The sequence below is a fragment of the Vipera berus genome (assembly GCF_964194415.1).
Source record: "Vipera berus genome assembly, chromosome: 8".
Lineage (NCBI taxonomy): Eukaryota > Metazoa > Chordata > Lepidosauria > Squamata > Viperidae > Vipera > Vipera berus.
The window spans coordinates 10,853,249-10,878,089 of record NC_138211.1 but is presented as its reverse complement, the minus strand read 5'-3'; the positions used below and the strand labels follow the sequence as shown (position 1 = coordinate 10,878,089).

General features: G+C 43.5%; 1 protein-coding gene across 3 annotated transcripts in view; it reads right to left on the bottom strand.

Moving 5' to 3' along the window:
- Nucleotides 1-13,895, bottom strand: part of AEBP1 (AE binding protein 1) — a 32,162-nt gene extending 18,267 nt beyond the window's left edge. For 2 of the 3 annotated variants that reach the window (XR_014027234.1, XM_081333827.1), the window contains exons 1-6: nt 13,015-13,895; nt 7,543-7,956; nt 6,082-6,132; nt 5,391-5,462; nt 4,041-4,112; nt 282-368 (exon numbers count right to left, since the gene is read on the bottom strand). Coding sequence is in view for 2 of the 3 variants with exons in the window: in XM_081333827.1 (XP_081189953.1) it covers nt 282-368; nt 4,041-4,112; nt 5,391-5,462; nt 6,082-6,132; nt 7,543-7,956; nt 13,015-13,264 (946 nt within the window). In the remaining variant the exon portion in view is untranslated. The remainder of the gene's footprint in view (nt 1-281; nt 369-4,040; nt 4,113-5,390; nt 5,463-6,081; nt 6,133-7,542; nt 7,957-13,014) is intronic. The other variant, XM_081333828.1, reaches the window with a different exon arrangement.
- Between the last annotated feature and the right edge of the window lie 10,946 nt (nt 13,896-24,841).

Here is a 24,841-nt window from a genome sequence, read left to right as displayed (position 1 = left end):
ATAATAATAAGAACAATGATACATGATAACAATATCTCCTAGCCGTCCACCAAAATGACCATCTATTGCCGATGTTGTAAAAACAGGGGCTTTCCAAGGATTCAGTCATCTTTCCCAGCTTTAGCTTAAAAACCCAAGATCTGGAGAGTAATTTTTTGTGTGTGTTTCACCAAGGGGTTGAGAAACAAATTTGGCCCTTCCTGCCTGCCTCTGTCTCTCAACCTCCTTCTATTTTTCAACCGCCTGATAAAATGATAGTAAGGAGCCCAAGGTCTACCTACTTGGTCTCTCCTCTGGTTCCAGCCTGGGCTTCTCTGGTTTCTTTTGTGGCGGTTTTTTGGGTTTTTTCTCACGCCGGACATATTGGTCTGTAGAAAGAAAAAGGATTCCTTCAGAAGGAAGATGGGGAGACTGTAAGGAAGTTGATTCCATCCGTGCATTTCACCCTAACCTTCTGTTTTGTCTTCTTTAAGCTATGGAAAAGCTTGTTTATTTATTTGTATCCGGCCTTTATTATTTTTTACCCAATAACTCAAGGTAGCAAATATATCCAAAGGCACCTTCCTCCCCCTATTTTCCCCACAACCACCGCCTTGTGCGATGGGTTGGGCGGAATAAGTAGGACTGGCCCATGGTCAGCCAGCTCCCTTTCACGTCTAAGGCGGAACCAAAAGTGACAAGTCTCCTGGTGCTTAGCCCAAAGTCACCCAGCTGGCTTTCATGTCTAAGTGGGCACTAGAACTCACAGTCTCCTGGTGAGTCACCCGGCTGGCTTTCATGCCTAAGGCAGGACTTGAACTCACAGTCTCTGGCTTTCTAGCTGGGTGCCTTAACCACTACACCAAACTGGCTCTCTCAGTTAGTGAAAGGGGACTGTTACTTTGGATAAAATGGACCAGTGGTCTATCAAAACTGATCTCATAACCTGGAAGTCCTCCAGACACTGAGGCCTCAGCATCCAGAACCTTCAGTGATGTTCTTGGAGGTGGGAACTCAAGGAGCCGAAGCTCACATTACTTGAGGGAATCCAAATCGGGGAAGGTTGTCCTCCTATCCAATAAGACAGACTTTTGATAGCCCAATTGGCTATCAGAGGGTTTTGGAGATCTTGTTGCAACAGACTTAAGGCCAAATGTCATGCTCACACAACATGGGGGAGTCAAGAACTGCACCAGCCATTTTGGTCTCAGAACCATCGCAAATGCAGCTATCAAAGCAATAGAGGGTCTGATTTTTCCATTGCAACCGTTCAAGTCACCGGAACTATGAGATGGGCAGAAAATAAATCAAGTAATATCATTGTGAATCCATTCCGAAGCCTGCACAACTCCAGCAAAATCCTGCTTGCAACTGCATCTCTTCACTTAGAGCAACCCTGCTTGACAGCAGTGCAGGGAATAGCCCTCTTTTCTCCACACAGTCCTGGAGGGGCAGGGAAATGTGCAAAACGAGGAGGGGGTGGGGGAAAAGGCAAAACAAAAAAGCAATTCTCTAACTTTATAGGACATAAACAGAGAGCCGGAAGCATTCAAACTCCTGTGGCTTCCTAGCTCGGTGCCCAGGGTAAAATAAGAGGATGAAAAAATCTCTAGCCAGCCAAGCCTTAAGTTTTGGTCCTGATGCCAGGTACCTTTGCATTTGTTTTGGCAAAATCTCTCTCATCTGTCAAACATTCTTCAGAAAACGCTGGGCATTTTCCACTCACGTAGGCCAAAATAAAGCCAGATCACATGCGGCGGAAACGAAGGGTAAGTCTGAAGGAAGAGGGGGAGGGTGGTACTGAACTGCTTCCTTCTAGGAAAGTTGGCACAAATCTAAGCCAGATTCAAGGCACTGCAGCATTGTAAACATGATTATTATTATGATTACTAGCGCATCCATCATTTCTGCCAGCATCTACAAAATGGACCGACTGTTTCACAGCAGACTTCGATCCAGGAACCGCCTTTATTTCCAACTCACAGCATGGAACTAAAATAGTTCTTCTGCAGCTCTGAAATGTTCTCTTTCTCTTTTTCCTTGAATGCCTAAATACGAGAAATAATTTTCTTCTGAAATGTGGCTGGGAGAATTTCCGATGCACGTGTCTGCAGGTCACAGAAACATGCAGCATAGCGCTCCCTCTATCCTTCCAAAAATTCAGCGCAACTGGGGCCACAGACACTCTTGGTGGAAAATGATCACAAGAGACAGTCTAGATTCTCACTGGGGTGGTCATGAAAGAGCAGGAAAGAACAAGGAGGTGAGCCACGGACCAACAAGGAGAATATAGGTAGTCCTTGACCATTAATGACCATTAATTTAGACACTCTTCAAAGCTACAGCAGCACTGGGAAAAGCGATTGATGATCAATCCTTGCACTTTCGAATGTTAAAACTTCCCCATGGTCACATGATCAAAATCCAGATGCTTGGAACCAGCATGTATTTATGACTGTTGCAGCATCCCGGCATAATGTTTGCGACGTTGTCAGGCAACTTCTGACAAGCAAAGTCCATGGAAAAAGTTGGATTCACTTAACAATGGTGTGATTCAGTTAACAACTGTGCTGATTTGTTTAACTTTGACAAAAAAAGTAGTCATAAAATTGGGCGTGACTCACTTAAGACCTGCCTTGCTTAGCAATGGAAATACTGGTCCCGGTTGTCATCGTAAGTTGAGGACTACCTCTAGATCGTATAGAGCAATGTTTCTCAATCTTGGCAACCTGAAGATGAGTGGGGCTGTCTAGGGAATTCTGGGACTTGAAGTCCACATGTCTTAAAGTTGTGAAACTTTGAGAAATACTGATGTAGAGCACAGTCCAAAATATATGAAACATAGGTATGCAACCTGCAAAAACAATCAGAACCAGGACCTCCGTTGGGCCCAAAGATTGCCCCATAGCAAAAACCATTGAAGCTGCAGAGCCTGGCAGACCCAGTCATAAAAATGACTGGTTATGCCAACCCAAAAAGGCAACTTCTGATGAATCCATCAGACAGTCATTTCTTAACCTTAACCCAGAAAGATTCTAAGATCCCGCTTAACCAAGCAATGAGATATTAGTTCTATGGTCTAACCAGCATCTCTAGAAGCAGGGACATGTCTGTGGAGATTCTCAGTCATCCACGGTGGTTCCAAAGGTAATTTTTCAAGAGGCCACTGGACTGACTTTGTTTTTCCTTGAAGATGTTTCGTTTCTCATCCAAGAAGCTTCTTCAATTCTGACTGAAGCTTCTTGGATGAGAAGCAAATGTCTTCAAGGAAAAACCAAGGAAGTCCAGTTGCCTCTTGAAAAAACACCTTTGAGATAGAAGCAGGGAGGATTTTTGGAACAACAAGTCTGTAGACCCTACAGTACTAATTCAGCATAGCCTCCATCAGTATCAACCAATGCTCGGTTCCCAAATTCCTAGCCACCATGGCTAATATAGTTAGGATTCTTGCGAGCTGGAAATTCCCACATCTGGAAAGCACTAGATGGGGGAAGGCTGACATGACTGATCAGCTGGGCCTCTCCAGGATATGATGAATCTTTTCCACTTGTGGAGATGCTGAAAATTAAACCCAAGGTCAGTTGCATAAACATATTTGTTCCACCCGTCAGCCAAGAGGTCTCCATATCAAAGCCAGGCAAAAGACTGTTGAACTTTAGGGTCACGGATTCTGCAAACTAGAATTAATGTTTCTGGTCACAGAACACCAAAAAAAGGTTTCAAGGATACTCTGATCGTGGAAATGTCATGACTCTTTTACATTACCTTTTATGGCACCAGAAAGATCACCAGATGTTTCTACACAACCCAAGAAGCCAAATGGCTAGGAAGACTAGGAAATCTTTTGCTACAGGAAATAATTAAGAGTATGTGTTCCTATGTTCAGAGATCCTGAATTGCATATAACAGCATCAGGTCATGCCTGAATCAAAGAATCAGAAAAAATCTGCTATCCTGAAGCCATGGACCCTTGCTACTCCTCCACCCACAACAGGAGATGGCTACTTCCCCAGAAACAGTATGACCCTTGGGGAGGCAAGTTAACAAGAATGGCACCGTACAATCCTCGTAGTCCTCGCGCTCAATCTGTTCATTGAAGTCCAGTGTTGGCGGCTCTTGCTCTACAGGAAATTCTAGAGAACAAACAAGAAGCACAGACATTTCCTGAGTCTGGGGGTTGGGTCCGTGACACAAAGCCTTTTGAAGGCAAGAGATAGTTTAAAAAAGAATAGGTTTATTCACTTCAACCATCCTTTCCCAAGCAGGTGCTCTCCTCCCCAGATGGATCTCAATTCCCTCCTTTTTCTGCCAAGAAGGACAAAAGATGTAAGACATAGGTGTATTAAGTGGTTGTTGACTTCCAGCTCAAATATCCAAATAAAAGTCCAGAATTATTTTCATTTCTGAGAAGCTTACTGTTTATTGAATACATGGCCTGGTAAAGGCGAGGTAAAACTAACTCTAAAATCCCAAGGCATCAGACCATAGCATATAACAATGACTTTCCCAGCCAACAAACCCCTCCCAGATGCCCACGTACCTCATGTAAACATGTTCTCTTTGTTATGAGACCCATCAGCTATCTTCTTCACACCTGCTAGAATGTCCTTGAAAAGTTTCCATCCTGCCAACTTTCAGCCAGCTTCCATAGAACTGTAAAGGTTTCGTTTTTTCTAACTAACCCATTTGAAAACACCTCCCCCCCACCTTATTCTAATAGCAAGATGAAAACAGAGAGGGACGTAGCTGCCAAATGTTCACTCTTGACAGTGGTCTTCCATGCAGCAAGACAATGGAGGTCTTATATTTTTTGCTCTTTCAAAAACTCTGCTAATGTTTTGACTGCAACTTGCCAAGACACTTCAACAGCAAGTTGAATAAAGAAGGCTTAACTTCTCCCCAAAGTGATAGAGCACAAAAGTGCAAGAAAGGAAAACATGAATCACAATTTGTCTCTCACACCAGCCCTGCTTCAGTAAAGTTGTTAAGTAACAGCCGCTTTTATTCCCTGCATCGCATTGACTATAGCAGATAGTTGTGGCTGGCCCTCAAATTCTTTTGAAATTCTGTTTCCAGCCTGCTGGCTTTTTGCACAGATGACAGCAGTTACATTCCACTCTGTAAGGAAATTTATAATGAAGATTTGGCCAGATGTAGAACCAGGAATGCAGAATTCTATGCAGAATTTTCTAGGATAGCTAAGAAAAATGGATCTCATCCGATGGTGGGATTCAGGAATTCCCTTAGGCATAAACCAGTCTCCGGGTAGCTTAGAGGACAGGTTAAGAGGTTTGTTTGCAAGAGGAATGAAGAAATATCTTCCTTAATCCACTTTGTGGTCTTGACAACATGATTTAAAGATAGCAAGTGGTCTGAGAAACAGCCAACCTTGGAAATTAATGTCTGTTTACCTGGCTGACCTTCCTGATCTTTGTCATCCGTGGGGGTCTCCTGTGGCCCCGTTGGAGATTCATAGACATCAGCTGAAAAAAAGCACAATCAAATCATCAGGGATGTAAACACATACCTCTGTAAAAGATCCATCCGGTTCTTGCTCTGTATAGACAACCCTCTGATCTATTCTTATTTTGTTCTTTTATGGGTAACTCACAATCTGCATGCTATAGATCCATCCAAAGCTTCTTACCTGCCACTGGATTCACTCAGGGCAATTTGTTGTTAAATCCAGTGCTTCAATTTTAATGTATTTTAAAATTGAAAATCCATTAAAATGGGAAACTCGCCTTCTGGATTAAATTTCACCCTTTTCTAGCATGGTCTTATCTACTATAACTCCTTCAGCACATCTGTAGGTCCACAGTATTGTTGTTACCTTGAGTTTAATCATCCTTGCCCTCTTCATATGAAATCTTTTTGGCTCCTTCCTACTGGGATGATTCTACATTATCCAACTTCCTGATGAATATAATACTCTATCCTTATCAAGTGCATTCGTGCCTTTTCCCTTTTTCCAAATTTTAAACTCCTTTCTCAAATAGCCTTAGAAGTAGCCCATAAATACCTCTTGAGATGTTATTATTATACCCCATAATCTGATTACACTTGATGCTGGTATATACCCCGTAATCTGATTATACCTACTGTGAAACCTGGACGGATCTTGTTTTTCAATTATCTTCTCAGGATAAAGAGCTGCAGGATAAAACAGATATTGTCAAAGATGAGCACTCTTTTTTTCACATCACACTGAACTTTGATTGATTGGTGTGTTTTTTTTAAATGTGACCAACTAACCCAGAAACAAACATATTGCTTTAAGGTTTAGTGTGATATGTGATACAAGGCAATGGGTAAGTTTGCACAAAACACTAAACCCAGTTTTTTTAAAAAATAGGGATTCCTGAACAAGCTAGGAACCATTCAGGGTCAATCTTGCAAATTAACAAAATAATGATGGGTTGTTTATCGAGTTTGTGTCTGAGGATGACACGTTCCTGTAGTGCAATGGGGGGCGGGGGGGGGCAAGTTTGAAAGCAGAAGAATGAAGAGAAAAAAATTGTTAGGAGGGGACACTTGACCAAACAGTAAAGAGGAATTAACCGGGAAATTAAGAAGCAAAAGAGAGTAAGGTACTGGGTAAATCTTATGTATGTGACTAAACTGACATATCTCATGATATTTTCTTTACTCTTTAGAAATGCTTCTGAAACAGAATAACAGAGTTGGAAGGGACCTCAGAGGTCTTCTAGTCCAACTCCTTCCTCAAGCTGGAGACCCTATACCAGGGGTAGGCAACCTTGGCTCTTTTATGACTCGTGAACTTCAACTCCCAGAATTCCTGAGCCAGCCACGCTGAGGGAAAAGGGAGAGGTTTCCAAGCTGTGCCACGCTGGCTCAGGAATTCTGGGAGTTGAAGTCCACCAGTCATAAAAGAGCCAAGGTTGCCTACCCCTGCCCTAGGCCCAGGCCGCTTTATGACTCATGGACTTCAAGTCCCAGAATTCCTGAGCCAGCCACGCTGAGGGAAAAGGGAGAGGTTTCCAAGCTGAGCCACGCTGGCTCAGGAATTCTGGGAGTTGAAGTCCATGAGTCATAAAAGAGCCAAAGTTGCCTACCCCTGTCCTATACAATTCCAGACAGGTGGCTGTCCTTCTCAAAAGCTTCCAGTGATGGAGCACCTACAATTTCTGAAGGCAAGGCGTTCCACTGGTTAATTGTTCTCCCCTTTAGGGAATCTCTCCTTAGTTTCTAGCTTGTTTCTCTTTGGGATTTAAACAACTTAGAGAAAAGACAGCACCGCAAAGCCCCAAGTGGTGCTTCTTGGCTGTGTGTGGGAGAAAGTTTCTTCCTGGGCCTTTGCTTCACCAATGTCTAATCTCTACTTTCAACTAATGCCTTTCTCTAGGGATTCCCAATGCGCATCTTTGCCCCAGGGTGCTTCCTCTTAAGAAGTAAGAGAGGGATGAGAAAGTAGCTTAAAAAAAACAGGAAACAGGGTAAGTCTGGGTTCACATATCAAGTCTTGACATTATGTGCAGGCTAAGTCACTGTGTGGTGAAGACATGAGGTTGTAGGATGGATGTGAAATGCCCTGGAACTTACATTCACCCCCTTCTTCATTGACTCGGGAAAGGTCATCTTCTCGTCCGTAGGGAAAGAGATAATGGGATGAATCAGGCAACCCATAGCCATCTTCCTCTCCAGTTGGAGGCGGGATCAGTGGTGTTTCTGGAAAGTGGTACCTCTCTTCTTCTGGTGGAACTGGAGGAGAAGGCCTTTCTGCCTTCTTTCCAGCTGCTGGTTTCTTGGTGGCTTTGGGACGCTTCTCCTTAGGTTTCTTGGTGGCCTTGGGACGCTTCTCCTTTGGCTTTTTGGTGGGTTTGGGGGGCTTCTCCTTTTTGGGAGGCTTTGGCTTTGGGGAGCTCCTGGGTGGTTTCTCCTTTGGCTTTTTTGTGGGTTTGGGTGGCTTCTCCTTCTTCCCTTTCTTGGGCTTCTCTGTCACTCTTTCCTGTGCAACTTTGGGAGAGAGAAGATAGTTAGTTCTCTACATTTCTAAATAAAACCCAGGAGTTGGAGAATCTATTGCATTGGAAACCCTCCTAACCCTTATTCAATGAAATTCTTGGTTGCAGGCAATGGACTTACTTGTGAGCCACCCAAAAATGTTACCCAAACATCCCCCAGACGCAACAAAAATAGAATCACCATCAAGACCGCACTGCAGATATTATTGCCATCATTTCTCCTTTCCCTCTGATTCAAACCAATGGATGACTCTTGAAACAAAACTAGATTTCATTCGGGATTCCTTATGGAATTTTTCCAAAACTTTTCTTTCTGAGAAATCCTGAACATGAATGCCTGAACTAGATCTGGGCGAAGGGTCTGGGTCTATGAATCAGAGGGCCTCCCTGGAGTGGATAGACTGCTGGTGATTAATGTCAACTCATAATCGCAACAGAGCAACAGGCTTATTCCTAAGTTCTGAACTGCAGCATTTCTACAGCCTGTGGGAAGAACAGCCCAGGCCAGTTTGGGCAACTAGCTATAAAACAGCCTGGCATTTACAGTTATATCAAGAGCAGAAGCCTTGCCCTGCTGGCAGGCTGTCTCAGAAACCAGAATTCTCATATCTCCTGACATCTCTCTCTCTCTCCTTTTGCACAGAGGTACCATGTCCATGACTAAAGCAAGGTCAGGAATGTGCAGAACAAGAACTAGCTGTCTAAACTTCCTGCTGTATCCAAGCCACAAAGGAAATCAAGGTTGGACACTCTACTACAGGGGTCTTCAAACTTGACCCTGTTATGACTTGTGGACTTCAACTCCCAGAATTCCTCAGCCAGCATGCCTGGCTGAGGAATTCTGGGAGTTGAAGTCCACAAGTCATAAGAGGGCCAAGCTTGAAGACCCCTACTCTACTGTATTCGGAACCAAACCAGGATGGAGAATGGAAAAGAACAGCAAAGAATTCTTTGCGACAATTGTACATAAGAAAAGCTCTGCTTCCAGTTCCAACTGAGTCATGTCCAAGCTGTGATATTCCCTCCACCCAGCTCCAGACTTCATGGGCAAGTCCTACGTGCCAAGCTAAGCGACTGCAGTTGAGATTCATCAGCGATAATCCACATGTAACTGTCTAGCTAGTTCAAGGCTCCTGCAGGGCAGAAGGCAACACTTGAAGGCACACGTTAAGAAAGGCGAGCAAAACTATCAGCTAAGAGGGATTAAGCAGATGGGGGGAAAAATTAGGAATGCAGTAAAATCACTTGAATGCATCATCAGAAGGATGTTTCCAAGAACCAATTGGGCTTTTCTCCAGCTGATTAGGGCTGTTTGAGAGGCCTCACTTGAAAGCTCCACACACATTCCCAACTAAGATAATTTCTGGGTAATGAGGAAAAATGTGTCGCCTGTCATATCAGTGACATAGTACAAGCTCCTGTTCTGTTGCCAGCACATACTCAGCAGCCAAAGCACATGTCTCCCACAAAATTATCTCCATTAACAGAAAGCATCATGGCCTGTCGGTGCTCTTACTAAAGACCCCTGCCCCCTGGTTTGGCAGGCAAACTCTGACACCCCCTTGAAAAACAGCAGAGTCCTTTCCTGACGCTTGAAGGAAGAACATAAAAAACAGTTTAAGCCTTAAAATAAATGAAATATATTTTTTTAAAGGAAGAAGGCCTTTAAACATGGAAAAAGGGAAAAATATGTTGTCCATACTTAGGTACAGGTAGTCCTTGACTTATGACCACGACTGAGCTCAAAATTTTGGTTACTAAGCAAGACAGCTGTTAAGTGAGTTTTGCCTCATTTTGAGATCTTTCTTGCCACAGTTGTTAGTTGACTCGTGCAGTTGTTGAGTTACTAACACGGTTGTTAAGTGAATCTGGATTCCCTGTTGACTTTGCTTGTAAGAAGGTCATAAAAAGGGGATCACGTGACCCCAGGACACCGCAACCGTCATAAATATGAACCAGTTGCTAAGCGTCCGAATTTTGATCATGTGACCACGGGGCTGCTACTATGGTCATAATTGTGAAAACTGGTCATCACTTTTTTCAGTAACATTGTAATTCTGAACGGTCACTTAGCAAATGGCTGTAAGTCGAGGTTTCCGGTTCCTCCCAGCTCATTATATCTGATCTTGTTCACTCTTTATCTAAAATGAAACCAAAGGTCTCCTATTAAGAAGCTGCTTGATTGGGTATCATGGTTAGAATGATGAGGACCCAAATTTCAGTATCGACTCAGTCTTACTTTATGATCTTGGATTCATCAATATTATCCAACACCCTACCTCATAGGGTTGTTGTGCAGATAACGTGTGTTCTCCGGCCAGAAAAACAGGATAGAAATCATATAAAAAGATTTTTTTTAAAAAAGCAGGGGAGAAAATTGTATACGGTGTCCTGTGCCTCTGGGAAGAATGGAAGGTGAAATGGATAATAAATCAGTGTAATGCACTGCTTACATTTTATAATAACGCAATTATTGGGGAATGCATAATGACATAAGCTTTTATCTGACTCCTGGGATAGCTTCCATTGGAGAAGAAATGGAACTGTGAGCCAGATACCACAAATGAAATTTAACTACCTTTAACCGAAATCCATTCATCAACTTTCCTTGTCAAGAGGTTCTGCTCCTGTTCTAATTGCAGGCAACAACTTGCAACAACTTGCATCAAAAGGCACAATCAGCCAGTTTAATGAGGATCAGATAAATAGTGCAGTGGTTTCTTGCAGCTACGGATGCAAGAATTAAATCTGTACCTCACAACTACATGTATGGAGAACTGCCTTGGGGGAGAGACTACCCTTGGGGGTATGTGTCTAGCTAAACATTTCCCCCCCACCTCCGACAAAGTTGCAGGTGCCCAAGATAGTAACCTTGTTGGAACAAAGCTGAGATAAGTTCAATCAATGTCTGCATGGAAGCTGCCTGAAGACCTAACAAATCTCACTAAATCATGGTTTTACCAAGCTGGAACAGGACACACACAACTCTTGTGCTATAAAACACTGCTTACAAAGGAGATTAGCTAGGTTCCCAATCCATGGGAATCCAAAGCTAGATAAGGACAAATCTGCTGAATTCTTACATTGCACTCAGCTAATATTTGCTGCCTTAGGCTCCAGAAGGAAAGAGGTTTTTAAAAATATGCATATTAAAATATGGATTCAGGTCGCAAATGCATCCATCTGCATCTTGCAATGCATCAACAATTCAACACATTTTCTTTAAGGACAAACAACGGAGATCTCTGCACAAGTCAAGAGTTTCTTGTCCTCATTTGTGAAGGACATGCCATGTGGTGAAGAATTAATAAATGCCGATATACCACTAGTCAGAAGACATTATATGAGTAATAGGCAACAACTATAAAAGGAGCAGCAGCTGTTCCATAAATATATGCTTTAAAAACAACGGAAAGATCACATATTGGCATGAACCAACTCTCTCCCGGGACACTTTTTTGCTGGTTTCTGGGCTTTTAAGGGAAGGTTGAAAAAGAAATTGGAGGAGCAATCTTGAGGAGACATGATAGGACAGTCAGCTGCATAGTTTGCTGATTCAATCATTCCTGCCTCTTTCCTAACAATAAACAGTAACAATTTTATAACAGCCTCAGTTGTCATGGACTTCCTCAGATGAGCTGCTGGCTCAAATTGGCAACTAAGGACAGCAAGTGAACCGCAAAGGAAGAATGGGCAATGGTTTCACTCCTAAAATTAGAAGCACCCTTCCCCCCTCCCCAATAACTCCATTTTCTCTCCATAGGTAGATCAACCATTGGAGGACAATGAACACTTGTTCATGAGACCTTCTACCACAGTAAGTTTTTAGGATGCAGGGAAGATTTTTCTGCTGTATCCACAGATATTAGAAAGGCTGGTGTTCCTTGAGGGACCAACTTCTCCAACAAGATGTTGGGTCAAAAGATCCTGAGCCTAAAACTTCTCTAGCAACCACAAAGGGCAACGCAGATTGATTGACTGATTGATTTGCATTGTGTTCATTTCAGGTCTTCTATCCTGTCTTCATTTGGGGAGCTCAGTATGACACCTATGGGGGTCTGCCTCATTTTAGGAAATAGGTTGGATTGGGAGATGGTATCCAGTTCAATATAATCCAGTTGTAATCCATCATCTTCAACATTAGCCATATGAGCTTCCGGAAGCCCTGAGTTCCTAGATAACAGCAACATAGCACTCCTAGACTAGAATGAACAGGAAATGAAACACAAAACTTTCCTAATAAAATATTAGCACATCCAACTTGCAGCATCTTCCAGGCTTCGTAAATGAACTTTGATTATCTAAATTTACTGTCACTGTATTTAGGGCAAGAGAAGGCTGTGAAACAAAACTTTCTTTACTTTCAGCAATTGATACTGTTGTGGAAAGTTTAAAATTCTGCATGCATCATGCTACAACATTTAAATGCGGTTTGCTGACTATGAGAGAATTGGCCGGGCTCACATATCATGCAAAACACAGGAAATGGGGAAAGTTTGACTCTTCGGATGCCATTGGATTACAACTCCAACTATCCCAGCCAGCAAAAAAGAGATGCTGTGTGTTGCATTTCACAGCCTCAAGAAGACCGCAAGTTTGCCATGCCTGCCCTAAAATGACAACATTGAGCTTAGAAGCTGCAGTGGCTGGATTCCCACAAGACGCCAAGATTAAGCCAATCAAAATAGATTCTGACTTAGCTTAAGTCAAGCCACTGATCAACCGCATCTAATCAAAGGCTACCATGTCCAGGCAAAAATTAGATAGAAGCAAAATAACTCTCTGTTGCCACTAAAGATTTTTGCAGACCACAGATGGGAAGTCTGATTTAATCTACAGTGCTCTGAGTAGCAGTCTCTCCCCAGGGCAAATCTTTCCTAGCAGCTCTGGGTCCAAATGAAAACATAGGATCTCCTGGGCATAGAGCAAGCAACTTTTCTCAGCTTTGGCAAGTTTCAGAGTAGACGTCTGCACGCCTTAAAGTTGCCAAGGTTGAGAATCACCGATGGTAGAGGAGATTGTAGAGACAGGCTGACATATCAGGCCTCACCTTCTTCCACCTCTGTTGGGGCTTTCTCTTTTTCTTCAGGATTCAGGTTTCCTTGATTCTCAGGAAGTTCCGCTTTTTCTGCCTCTGGCCCTTCTAAGTCCTCCTCCACCTCTCCCAAGAAGCCTTTCAAGAATTCCTCAATTTCATGGTCGGTCAACACGGACTGGGGTTCCACCAGACTCGGCTTCCAGAGACACAAGATTCCCACCAGCAGGGGAAGAAGCAACGGGGGACCAACCCCTTTCATCATGCACGGTAGTAGTCGAGGGTCCTGGGAGAAGAGAAGGTGGATATTTCCAGGTGACCTTCTCCCTCTTTTGCTGGTGTAGGAAGCTGCCTTCTCCTGGAAGCCACAGCTGAGTGGGGAAGAGGCTAGAGGCAGCCTAGGCCAGAGGGAAGGAGAGAAGCAGCAGCCCAAACTCGCTTAAAAAAGCAAAAAAAACCCCCGAAACAACAGTCCAGGAGCTGACTTGCAGAAGGGAAGAAGGAGGAAAGGGAAGGAGAGGCCCGTCGGAAGAAGGAGCGCAGTCGGTTTTGGTCAAAGAGACGCGGGTGTGTGTGTGTGTGTGTGTGTGTGTGTGTGTGTCGGGTTCTTCTCCCAGCTCGTCCTTGAGCTCCAACCCAGCAGCTTCGGGATTTGCAAAGCTCAGCAGGGATGCCTCGAGGGCGTCCGAAGTGGCCAGGGCGAGCCGGAGCGCCCCGACGAGACGGTGCCGCTGGCTCGTCCGCCCCTTCGAGCTCTCTCGCTTCCTCGCAGCCTCCGGCCGGTCCTTTCACCCCGTCCGCGCAGATGCTCTTGGCCCCAGCTCGGTCCGTCTCTTCTTGGCCACCAGATGCGGGGCTCAAGGGACCGGGGCAAGCAGGCAGGCAGGCAGGCAGGCAGGCAGGCAGGCAGGGAGTTGCTGGCGGCCGCGGGGAGCCTCCAGATCCAGGTCGAGCGAACGAAGCTGGTCTCCTCCCCCAGCTGCGGTCGGTCCCCCCCCTCCCCGAGGCGATCCCAGCGAAGGGTGGGTCTTGGTCGGCTTCGCCACGTGTAGCCAGCGCAGTTCAACTCCACTCCTCCGTTGCTGGGCTGGGGCTGCGGGAGTGGGTTTCCTCCTCTGACACCCCCCGAGACGCCCTCCCTCGGGAGAGAGAGAGAGGGGGGGTCGCTTAATTCGCGGGTGGAGAGGAGGGGGTGCGCGCCCGATGCCTGGCATTTCTTGGGGGAGCGGTGTTTTCTTTCTTGGGGGGGGCGGGGGGGGAGAAAATTATGTGATGGGGAGTGCGACGTAAACGAAGGATGGAGGAAGGCAGAGGCAAGCAAGAATCTGCCCACCCAGCCTTGCTTTTAGCCCCCATGGAACCATTTCTGGGCCTTCTAGGGAGCAGTGGTGATAGTCAGCTGTAAGGGGGGGGGGGAAGCATTAAGAAACTGCCATATATCAATTCAGGACATACGTCAGCTTACCAGACAACTAGGTCATGTCTGGCTCACAAGGAGACTGACCCGCAATTTCCCATGCCTGTGAACTGTTTAGTGACATGATAGCAGTCTTCCAATATTTCAGGGGCTGTCAGAAGAGAGGAGGGGCTCAACCTATTTTCCAAAGCCCCCCAAGGCCAAGACAAGGGACAATGGAGGGAAACTGACAAAAAGAGAGATTCAACCTAGAAATAAGGAGAAATTTTCTGACAGTGAGGACAATTAACCAGCGGAAGGGCTTGCCTTCAGAAGTTGTGGGAGCTTCATCCCTGGAAGCTATCCAGAAGAGATTGGACAGCCACTTGTCTGGAATGGAACAGAGTCTCCCGCTTGAGCAGGGGGTTGGACTAGATGACCTACAAGGTCCCTTCCAACTCTTTTTTTCTGTTCTATTCTATTCTGTTCTGCTTAGTTTTTAGCCAATACTGTTTGCTCAAATTGGCAACAAATCCTGCTCCCTACAGAGGTTGGACAGCCATTTGTCTGAAATGGTACAGGGTTTCCTGCCTGAGCAGGGGTTGGACTAGATGACCTCCAAGGTCCCTTCCAACATCATCATCATCATCATCATTATTATTATTATTATTATTATTATTATTATTATTATTATTATTATTATTATTATTATTATTTTCCTCAATCTCCTCCTCCTTCTCCACCTCTTTTCACTGGATATGGGTAGCCCTCGAACCTACGACCCACCATTGGGAACAGAATTTCTGTGCTAAGCAAGGTTGTCTGATTTTACAACCTTTTTGCCCTGGTTGCTAAAAGAATCATTGTAGTTGTTTCATTTCATTTCATTTCATTTTATTATATTTGTATACCGCCCTTCTCCCGAAGAACTCAGGGCGGTGAACAGGGCACATATAAAATACAAAATACAAAAATTAAAAAGAATTAAATAGTAGCCCAGTTAAAACAATATCAATATAAAAAACCCCATTAAAACCCTAACATATCCCCCATCAGGCCAGGCCAGCTTGTCCAAATAAATGGGTCTTCAGACCGCGTCGGAAGGAGCGAAGGTCCGGTGCCATTCGGAGCTCGACCGGCAGCTGATTCCATAAAGCCGGAGCGCCCACAGAGAAGGCCCTCCCCCTGGGGGCCACCAGACGACATTCTCTGACCGGAGGCACCCTGAGGAGGCCCTCTCTGTGGGAACGCACAGGGAGGAGGGAAGTTGACGCCGGCAGCAGGTGGTCCCCGAGGTACTCCGGACCCATGCCATGTAGGGAATCAAGCAATTAGGTGGATCCGGCTTCCCCATTCAGCTTACTGGTTGGAATCCAGTCACAAATGGTGATCAAATAAACCTGGGATGTCGGATGCCGGTTGCCAAGTGCCCAAATTCTGATCACGTGACTGTGGGGATGCTGCAAAGATTGTAAGGATTGTAAGTGTGAGGAGCCATTGTAAGTTACTTTTTCAGGATTTTTGTAACTTTGAACAGTCATTAAATGAATGGTTGTAAGTCAAGGGCGACCTGCACGGGTTATTGAATCCATGAATCTCTCTGGGTCAAAGATGAGCTTTGCCACTGAGCTAGTCAAGAGAAAAGAAGAAATAGGGCTGACGTGATAGCAGTGTTCCAGTATTTGAGGGGCTGCCAAGAAGAAGGCGTCACGTGACTCTCCAAAGCACCAGAGGCCAAGACAAGAAACAATGGTTGGAAATTGACCAAAGAGAGAAGCAACCTGGAATTAAGGAGAAGCTTCCTAACAATGAGGACAATTTACTAGTGGAACAGCTTGCCTCTGGAAATTGTGGGTGCCCCATCACTGGAGACTTTTAAGAAGAGGCTAGACAGTCACTTGTCTGAGATGGTATAAGTCCTCCTGCTTGAGCAAGGGGCTGGACTAGAAGACCTCCAAGGTCCCTTCCAGCTCTATTTCTATTCTATTCTATTCTATTCTATTCTATTCTATTCTATTCTATTCTATTCTATTCTATTCTATTCTATTCTATTCTATTCTATTCTATTCTATTCTATTCTATTCTATTCTATTCCCCATTCCATATCCTATCCTATCCTATCCTATCCTATCCTATCCTATCCTATCCTATCCTATCCTATCCTATCCTATCCTATCCTATCCTATTCTACTTTGAGATTCAGATATTGCTGCAACTTCTGAGGGCCAGAATAGCATATGTCTTTCAACTGAACATGTGGACCTCTGGACATTCTTTTGTGCTTCCCCAGAGTCCTATTGATGGGCTTCAGATCCCTCACACTGAAGTATTGTGCAACAGGGGCTGTGTTCTTCCAAGAAGAAACTGGCCACCAAGCTATAATTGTGGCGTCCTCGGTGGTATACTTTTCCATCCCACATTTGCAAAGACTTTGCTTTGCTCTGCATTTTTGCCCCATGCAGACCACAGGCTGCCATTTTCATTACGCACAGCCTCTCTAATGCCAGGCTGAGCTCAGCCTCAAAAGAGTGGGGGACTCACGCTTAAGGTTCCATGAGTCGCCATTGCAAGGCTGTAGCCCCTGCCTGGGGAACATCCCTAAATGGATTCTAGATCATGAAAAGAAAAGGTTCCAACATGGGTAGCAGATCATGTTCAGCAATGATCTCTGCCTGACCCTAAAACTACATCCCGTGTTGTAGCAGAAAGGCAAAATCACTGCAATTATTTGCCTGTGATTTCTCTCCATCAAGTCGCCTTCAGCCATTTTTTTTCTTGTTGGGCTTTCATCTTTGGAAGAGAAAGTGACTCTGAGACAGCGAGAAGGAAACCTGAAGCAGAAATGCAATGGGCAATTAATGAGACAAACATTCTTCTCTGCCTATACTGTGCACCCATTCTAGACTCTGCCATGTTGCAGCAAAGAGAAGGAAGTTGCTCAAGAGGATCTGAACCAAGCGAGGGATGGCTCAGCCTATTTGTCTGAAATAGGGGGTTGGACTAGAACAGAGGTCCCCAGCCTTTTGGGCATCAGGGATTAGTTCCATGGAGAAAGATTCTGTGCTGCCTGCACCCCATGGATGGGGCTTTGCTTGTTTGTGCAGACCGGTTGCTGGCATGCTGCGGTCCAGTACCAGTCCACGGACCGGAGGTTGGGGACCCCTGGACTAGAAGACCTCCAAGCTCCCTTCCAACTCTGCCATTCTGTTCTGTTATTCCTCTGAAGAGCAAAAAGCAGAGTAAAGAGTAGGGGGCTAGAGAGAGACCGATTTAGGCTTACATCTCAGATTGAATGATAGTTTCCTTTAACTCCACTTCTTGAACAAGCCATAGTGGTCCCTTACACGTAGTGCGCTGTGCCATTAATTATTATTTACATTCATCACAGCTTCATACTGCATGCTAAGCCAAAACAACTCACATGGAGATTAATAGGTTGTGTGAAATAAAGAACTACTTGTCCCTGTTGGCAGATTCAAGGAAAGGCTTCAGAATGAAAGTCTATGGAGATTCTCAGTCATCCAGGTCATGGTTGTCCCAAAGGTGCTTTTTTGTCTAAAAGGCAACTGGCCTTTCTTTGTTTTTCATTGAAGACATTTCCCTTCTCATTCAAGAAGCCTCTTCAGTTCTGAACTGAAGAAGCTTGGATGAGCAGCAAAATGTCTTCAAGAAAAATAAAGTCCAGTTGCTTTTGGGAAGAAGAAGAAGAAGAAGAAGAAGAAGAAGAAGAAGAAGAAGAAGAAGAAGAAGAAGAAGAAGAAGAAGAAGAAGAAGAAGAAGAAGAAGAAGAAGAAGAAGAAGAAGAAGAAGAAGAAGAAGAAGACGACGACCTTTGGGACTTCAGAATGAAACAAAAAAAAAACAAGATAGGGAATTGAAGGCTATGAAATGTAGAAACAAAAGTCAGAAAATACTATGAGAAGAAGATAAGGCTATTGGATATTAAGAGTATATGAGATGACTTTTTGGACTCTGAACTGTTTAGAACCTCTTTCATCATACAGGAAGCGATGATCTTTTATTATTGCTTTTTAAAAACCACACAAATTAACTTGAATACAAACAAAGAAGAATATGAATACTGTCCAGTGTTTGGCAGTTATCAGTGACATTTGGATCCATTTATAATGGCATCATGACTGTCATTAAATGGATCCAGCCGCAGTTATAAATTGGAAGGAAATACGATGGCACGACAACATTAATCATGGGATGAGATGCCTTTTATCTAAGTCCATCAGACATTTTTTTTATGCAGTGGTAATCTCCTTGGATCACTGACATACTTTCTTGTGACTTGGACTAGTCCTTCGCAAGTGATGCTGGACATGGTTTTGTTTATGTACAAAACTTTAGTTCCATAGTAATGAGAAGAAACCCCTGCTAGATTAGGCTTAAGATCCAGTGCATCTAGCATTAGACTTCATGCACAGGCCTGTTGCATGAATCTGAAGATAACAGCAATGGCTTTGTCTCACACTGGAACCACCATATAATAGCAATAGCAGTTAGACTTATATATCACTTTGCCGTGCTTTACAGCCCTCTTTAAGTGGTTTACAGACCTTGGAAGGATGGAAGGTGGAGTCAACCTTGAGCTTGTCTGGATTCAACTGCTGGCAGTCAGCAGAATTAGCCTGCAATACTGCATTCTAACCACTGTGCCACCACGGCTCTAAAATAAATAAAATATTTTACCACCCTAGGCAGAAACTCTCTTAATTCTCTCACTTTCTCATTCTCTGGCAGTAAAACCAACCATTGTAAACTAAATAGCAACAATTCAATTTCTTTTCATGATAATCTTCTCAGATAGTCAACTTACATTGTCTTCTGGTGGGATTGCCAAGATATAGCCAGTTCTGTGAACACCCATGAATGGACCACTTTCCTCTTAGAATTATTCTCTGGCTGAAGTATGTTTTTAATAGGTCAAAACTGACATATCCATGAAGTCACACCATCAAATGAGCCTCCTTTTTTGAAATGCACAATTAGGTGGTGAAGAGAAGAAGCAAGCAATTGGTATTAATTGAAGGGGGGGGAACTTTCCTCAGAGAAGTCTTTGAAAACAATGTCCTTATAATCAAGAGCAGAAGAAACAGCTACTCTGGATTTCCTTCAGCACCATCTCCATTCCACTTGGCTGCTTAAAAGCCCCAAAATATTAAAACTCAGACCTGAGTTTTGTTCCCTTCACTTCCTTCTTCTATTGGGACATTTCCTTTTAAACTGCAAATCAGAAAGTGTGGAGATTTGATAGATTGACAGATCAACAGATTGATTCTCTAAATCCTTTGTCTCTAGCTAAAGATTATCTGCCATTGAGTAAGGTTAAGGTCATGGGGGCTGCATGGAAAATGTCAAAAAATTTACCTCAGTAATAACCTGTGGTTCTTCCAAGGACATTTCATAATCTCTTTGATCCCATCCATCTATTTCATCCCTTGTCTTCCCCATCTCTGATTTCCCTCAACCAAGCCAAAGAGGTGGTCCATTAATCTTTTCACCACACAGGTCCAAAACAGCAGCATTTCTGGCTGAAAAATTGTCCCTCAGCGTTCTGATTTCTATTTAAAAAATGACTAAATGAAGCTGTCCCACACAACAAATAGTCTTGGCTCCCTCCCTGAATGAAAGAACTCATTCAACCTGCTCACTGAATTCCAGTGCAACATCCCAACCGAACGATGTGCACTCAGGGCTCATGAAATGGGACTCTACTTTCCACAGAGGCCCCCTCCTTAGCTTGACTCCCATATAGATGTAGCACTAAATCTTTGAGATGTCATTCTGCAGAAGGTTTGAACTGGAAGAGTGCCGAAAATGGGGTATGCTATGATAGGCTACTATTCTCTCCTCTGCATTTGTTTATTTAGTTCAGTAAGTCAAATATAGTTAAAAGAGATATATTGACAGGTAGCCACATTATTTCCCAGGATGGTGTTTCCCAAGCTGGAGACCTCTCAGACAGCACAGTGTTCTGGGATCTGTGTTTCTAAAATATCTGGAGGTCTCCTGGATGGAGAAAGCAGCTTTAAAAGTTAAGAAGCATCTTGGATGAGAAGTGAAATGCTTTCAAAGCAAGAAAAAAAAACCACCCAAGAAAGTCCAGTTGCCTTTTGGAAAATGCACCTTTGGGGAAAGCATCAGTTATCGTAAATGTTTCACATTCAAAACTGTCAGCTAGCAAGGAGTTAACAGGAAGACTTCTCTGAGGCTGGGGGTAAGTTTATTATTAATATTAGCTGGGCTAATGGGGAATAGCTCTGGCTTTAATTAGAAGCAGAGAGGACATTTCAGTCCAAGCATATCCTCCAAACTCCCAAGGAAATGAACCTAAATAATTTTGAGCTTTGTTTGATGATCTCATGGATAAAAAAAAATACTTTTGTCAAGGACAAACAAGGCAACACATGGATGCATTAAACTTTCCTTGCATGCAGAAGAGTTTCAAAAGACATCATCAAAATGTTGGTGATTCCAAAGTCACTTTTTGCTATAAGGAATTGAATTCAAGTGGGGAGGCGAAGGCAGCCCACATAGTTAGTCTTACTTATGGGGTCTTGCTATTTTATTTGGTATTTATGTTAGGTTTGGGAGGGTCTGCAGGACTCAGCTGATCATGGCTTGGCTGTGCAAGAGAGGCTGAAGATCTCAGTCTACTTTCTGACGTCTCCAGTTAAAAGGAATAGAGCTGAATGTGTTGTATAATTCTAACCTGTGCCTATGAAAGTACAACCCACACATGTTTACCGAATTAATCTAAACATCTGGGTTCCTGCAATGCATATAATTCAATCTACCAAGCTGTGCAAAAGTGTGTTGCTTGAACATGCACATCAAGAGCCCAAGAGGAATTATGCAAGTGGGAAATCTTGCTCTAATCAGATTGGGGACCCCAAGGCTTCTTTTCCTTAGAAGACCCTGAAGCAAAATACGAACTACAGGAACATCTGTATTTTAATTTTCAGTAATTAAAAGCAGACTGTAGGTATTACCCTTGCTTGCCTACAGACAATTCAAAGAGGATCAAGCAGTCAGGTTTCTTGTGCAAAATTTTTCATTTCTTCCATCACTTCAGGATTGACACCCCCATCCCTACCCCGCAAAGCAGATTCCTTGTATCAAGTGGTTCTCAAAATATAAAGCCTTAATAAGACCACACCTAGAATACTTCAACCAGTTTTGGTCACCACACTATAAAAAAGATGTTGAGACTCTTAAAAAAAAAGCGCAGAGGAGAGCAACAAAGATGATTAGGGGACTGGAGGCTAAAACACATGAAGAACGGTTACTGGTACTGGGCATGGCTAGTCTAGTGAAGGGAAGGACCAGGGGAGACATCATAGCAGGGTTCCAATAGTTGAGGGGCTGTGACAGAGAGGAGGGGCTCAACCTCTTTTCCAAAGCACCTGAAGGCCAGAGAAGGAATAATGGATGAAAACTGATCAAGGAGAGAGTCAACCTAGAAATAAGGAGAAATTTTCTGACAGTGAGAACAATCAACCAATGGAGCAGATTGCCTTCAGAAGTTGTGGGAGCTTCATCACTGGAAGCTTTCAAGAGACTGGACTGCCATCTGTCAGAAAGGTAGGGTCTCCTGGACTAGATAACTTACAAGGTCCCTTCTAACTATTCTGTTCTGTTTTGTTCTTTCATTCCGTTGTATTCTTAATATATGAAGGAGAGACCAACAAGCCATCGTTTTAAATTTCCACCAGTGGCATTCACACATTGAGCTTTATAAATGTTTTGTTCCAATCTTCCTCACCTAAATGTTCTTGAGATGGCTGGAAAACCTAAGTCCTAGATATTGTAGTTCAACAGGTAGTGCTTCTAGAGTGCTTTTTGTGGGCTTTAGAAGGAAATAGCACCACCTTGTGGTGGCTGGTTGGTACAACTTCCCATTTTATCCAGCGCATACAGCAAAGGAAAACACACACACAGAGACACAGACACAGACACAGACACAGACACAGACACACACACACACAGAGAGAGAGAGAGAGAGAGAGAGAGAGAGAGAGAGAGAGAGAGAGAGAAAGAAACCTTATCTTCATCAGGATGTCATCTTTTGGTACAACACTAGAAACTCTCTGAGATTTTGGGAGAATAATGCACACAAATCCCCTTATGAGAGATAAATATTAGTTGTAAAGTATAGAAGAGCCATAAGCCAGGAGTTGGAGATATTGGAACTGAACCAAAGAGATTTTAGGAGCATTATGTGCTTCAGTATTGTGTAAGCTTTGGAAAATAACTGATTTGGTTTGATAAGAGGCATTGATGGGAATGTTAAGACTCAGCACCTGGGGTATGCTGGAGCCAGAGTTACTTGCCAATTAATTTACTTGGAAATTACAAAACAACATGAGGTTTTTATTATATTATTCCAGTTGTTCAAAGCGGCTGTGGAAATATTGCCATGATCCTGTACCATTTGGTAGGATCTAGTCTTTATAGATTCATCTGCTGAATGGAAGCCTACCTTAGGATATGAATGGTCTAAGATAGATTAAGTGGATAGCTTAAAGCGTAAAAAGCAATGAGAGGTTCCAGGGTCCCCTTGATATATTTCTGTCATGTCTCACAGAATCTGGATTTAGAAATGGCATCATATATGTTATGAATTTAGATTGATCTATCAGCAGGATTTGTCTGGGCAATAACTGTCATGTCTACATGGAACTGAAGATCTTCTGTTTACAAACTCAATATTGACTGGATGGAATAGTTGGTTTGGCTCCATGTCCACATTCATGCAGACATAATGTGGTTTGGGTTTGGCTTAGAATGTCATATGAACTCAACTATGATGGCTTGCCATTATATGAAAGCTCTGTCAGCTGGCTTTTATTTAGTAAAGCATGGTGGGATAAACCATGGTTTAGCACAATATGGGAATCCAAGCAGTGGATCCAAAACCTCCTCCTATCAACTAAACAGGCACTCTGATTCTACTGATGAACTCTGACAAATCTTCAGATGGAAGAGATGTAGTGGGATGACAAAAACCAAGATACAGCTAGAAGATGGCACTTCCAAAGCAGTTTCCCATCTGTGGTAGAAAGAGAAGTCTCATCTGCTATACTTGCCTTGCCTTAACAGAGGTGGGTAAACCATGATAGTTGGAAAATAGGTTGACTGTACTCTACTTATCCCAAGTGTATTCAGCTGGTGAAGCTTATCTCTTATCAATAAATAAAAAAGGATAGATCTCCTTTCTCATTCATAATTACAACATGACTTGCCCTGAATGAAGAACATCATTCACACATGATATTATAGAACTAAGGTTGGTGTGAGCCTGCCCTAAGGGACTCCAGGACAGTTATTCTATGGGTGGAGATGGGAGTAACTCTTGTGTCTGTGGGCTCATTCGGCAGGCTAAATCTGTCCACTCATTTAATTTCCTACTGTGCTGTAGAACAATAGACAGGGACAATGTGGGCACTTAGATCTAAATTCCCCTTTCTGGCACAAAAGGGAGCGATAAGCAGCAATTCCTAGGGGGACCAGATCCATCATTGGCAACGGGTCTTTGGAGCTACCCAGATTTCCCAGGAGTTGACAGCAGGTCTCTCTCAGATCATGCTGGTGTGCCCCCTTTCGTTTGCAAAGCTCAGTTTGTCATCAGGAATGCAGAGGCCATCCAGAACTTCTGGTCTGCATAAGGAGGCCTAATAAAGGATCAAATGGGGATTATTGTGTTTTTCATGAAGGAGTCCAGGCAAAGCTTCCAAGAGCAACATAACTCTTTAGTCAACACATTATGTAAACAGATTGTGAAACAGGAAGAATCCAGAGGTGAAAATCAAAGAAAGATGAAGCAAATGATTTACTCAGGGAACTGAGGTCCAAATATAAAGAGGGTTCTGGAGCAATCCCAATCTTCTCTAAAGTTTTAAGAATCATTTTCCCTTAAGAGTCATACAGCATTCATATTTGGATTAGATGACCCTCAATTTTCTGCTCAGTGCTGGGCCTTCAGATCTTTCCAGAAGAAGCTGGTTTTTTTGTCAATTTGTACATCTGGAGTGGGCAACCTCAAGTCACTTTTTTGATTCCCCAGTCTCTCTGTTCATAATCAGAGTATTTTTGCTGCCATCTTATGAGAGGAAGCATAAAAAATTTAGCATGAGTCATAAAACAGACAATGTTGCTGTTTTTAACACCCTCCCTCAAATCTTAGCATCACTCATGTGCAAGACAATCCCACCCCCCCACCCCTGCTTTGAATTACTGCTCCTTCCATTGCAATCCTCCGGCACCATAAAGCTGCCTTCCTCTTGGACTGAAAAGTAACTTTTCCTTTTTGATTTTATCCAGTTTGGAAGTTTTGCCTTAACCAGCCTTCCAGATGTGTTGGATGCAACATCTATCACATCTAATTAGTGATACTGAAGACTGGAGAAAAATGAGAGCTGTAATCATACCCATCTG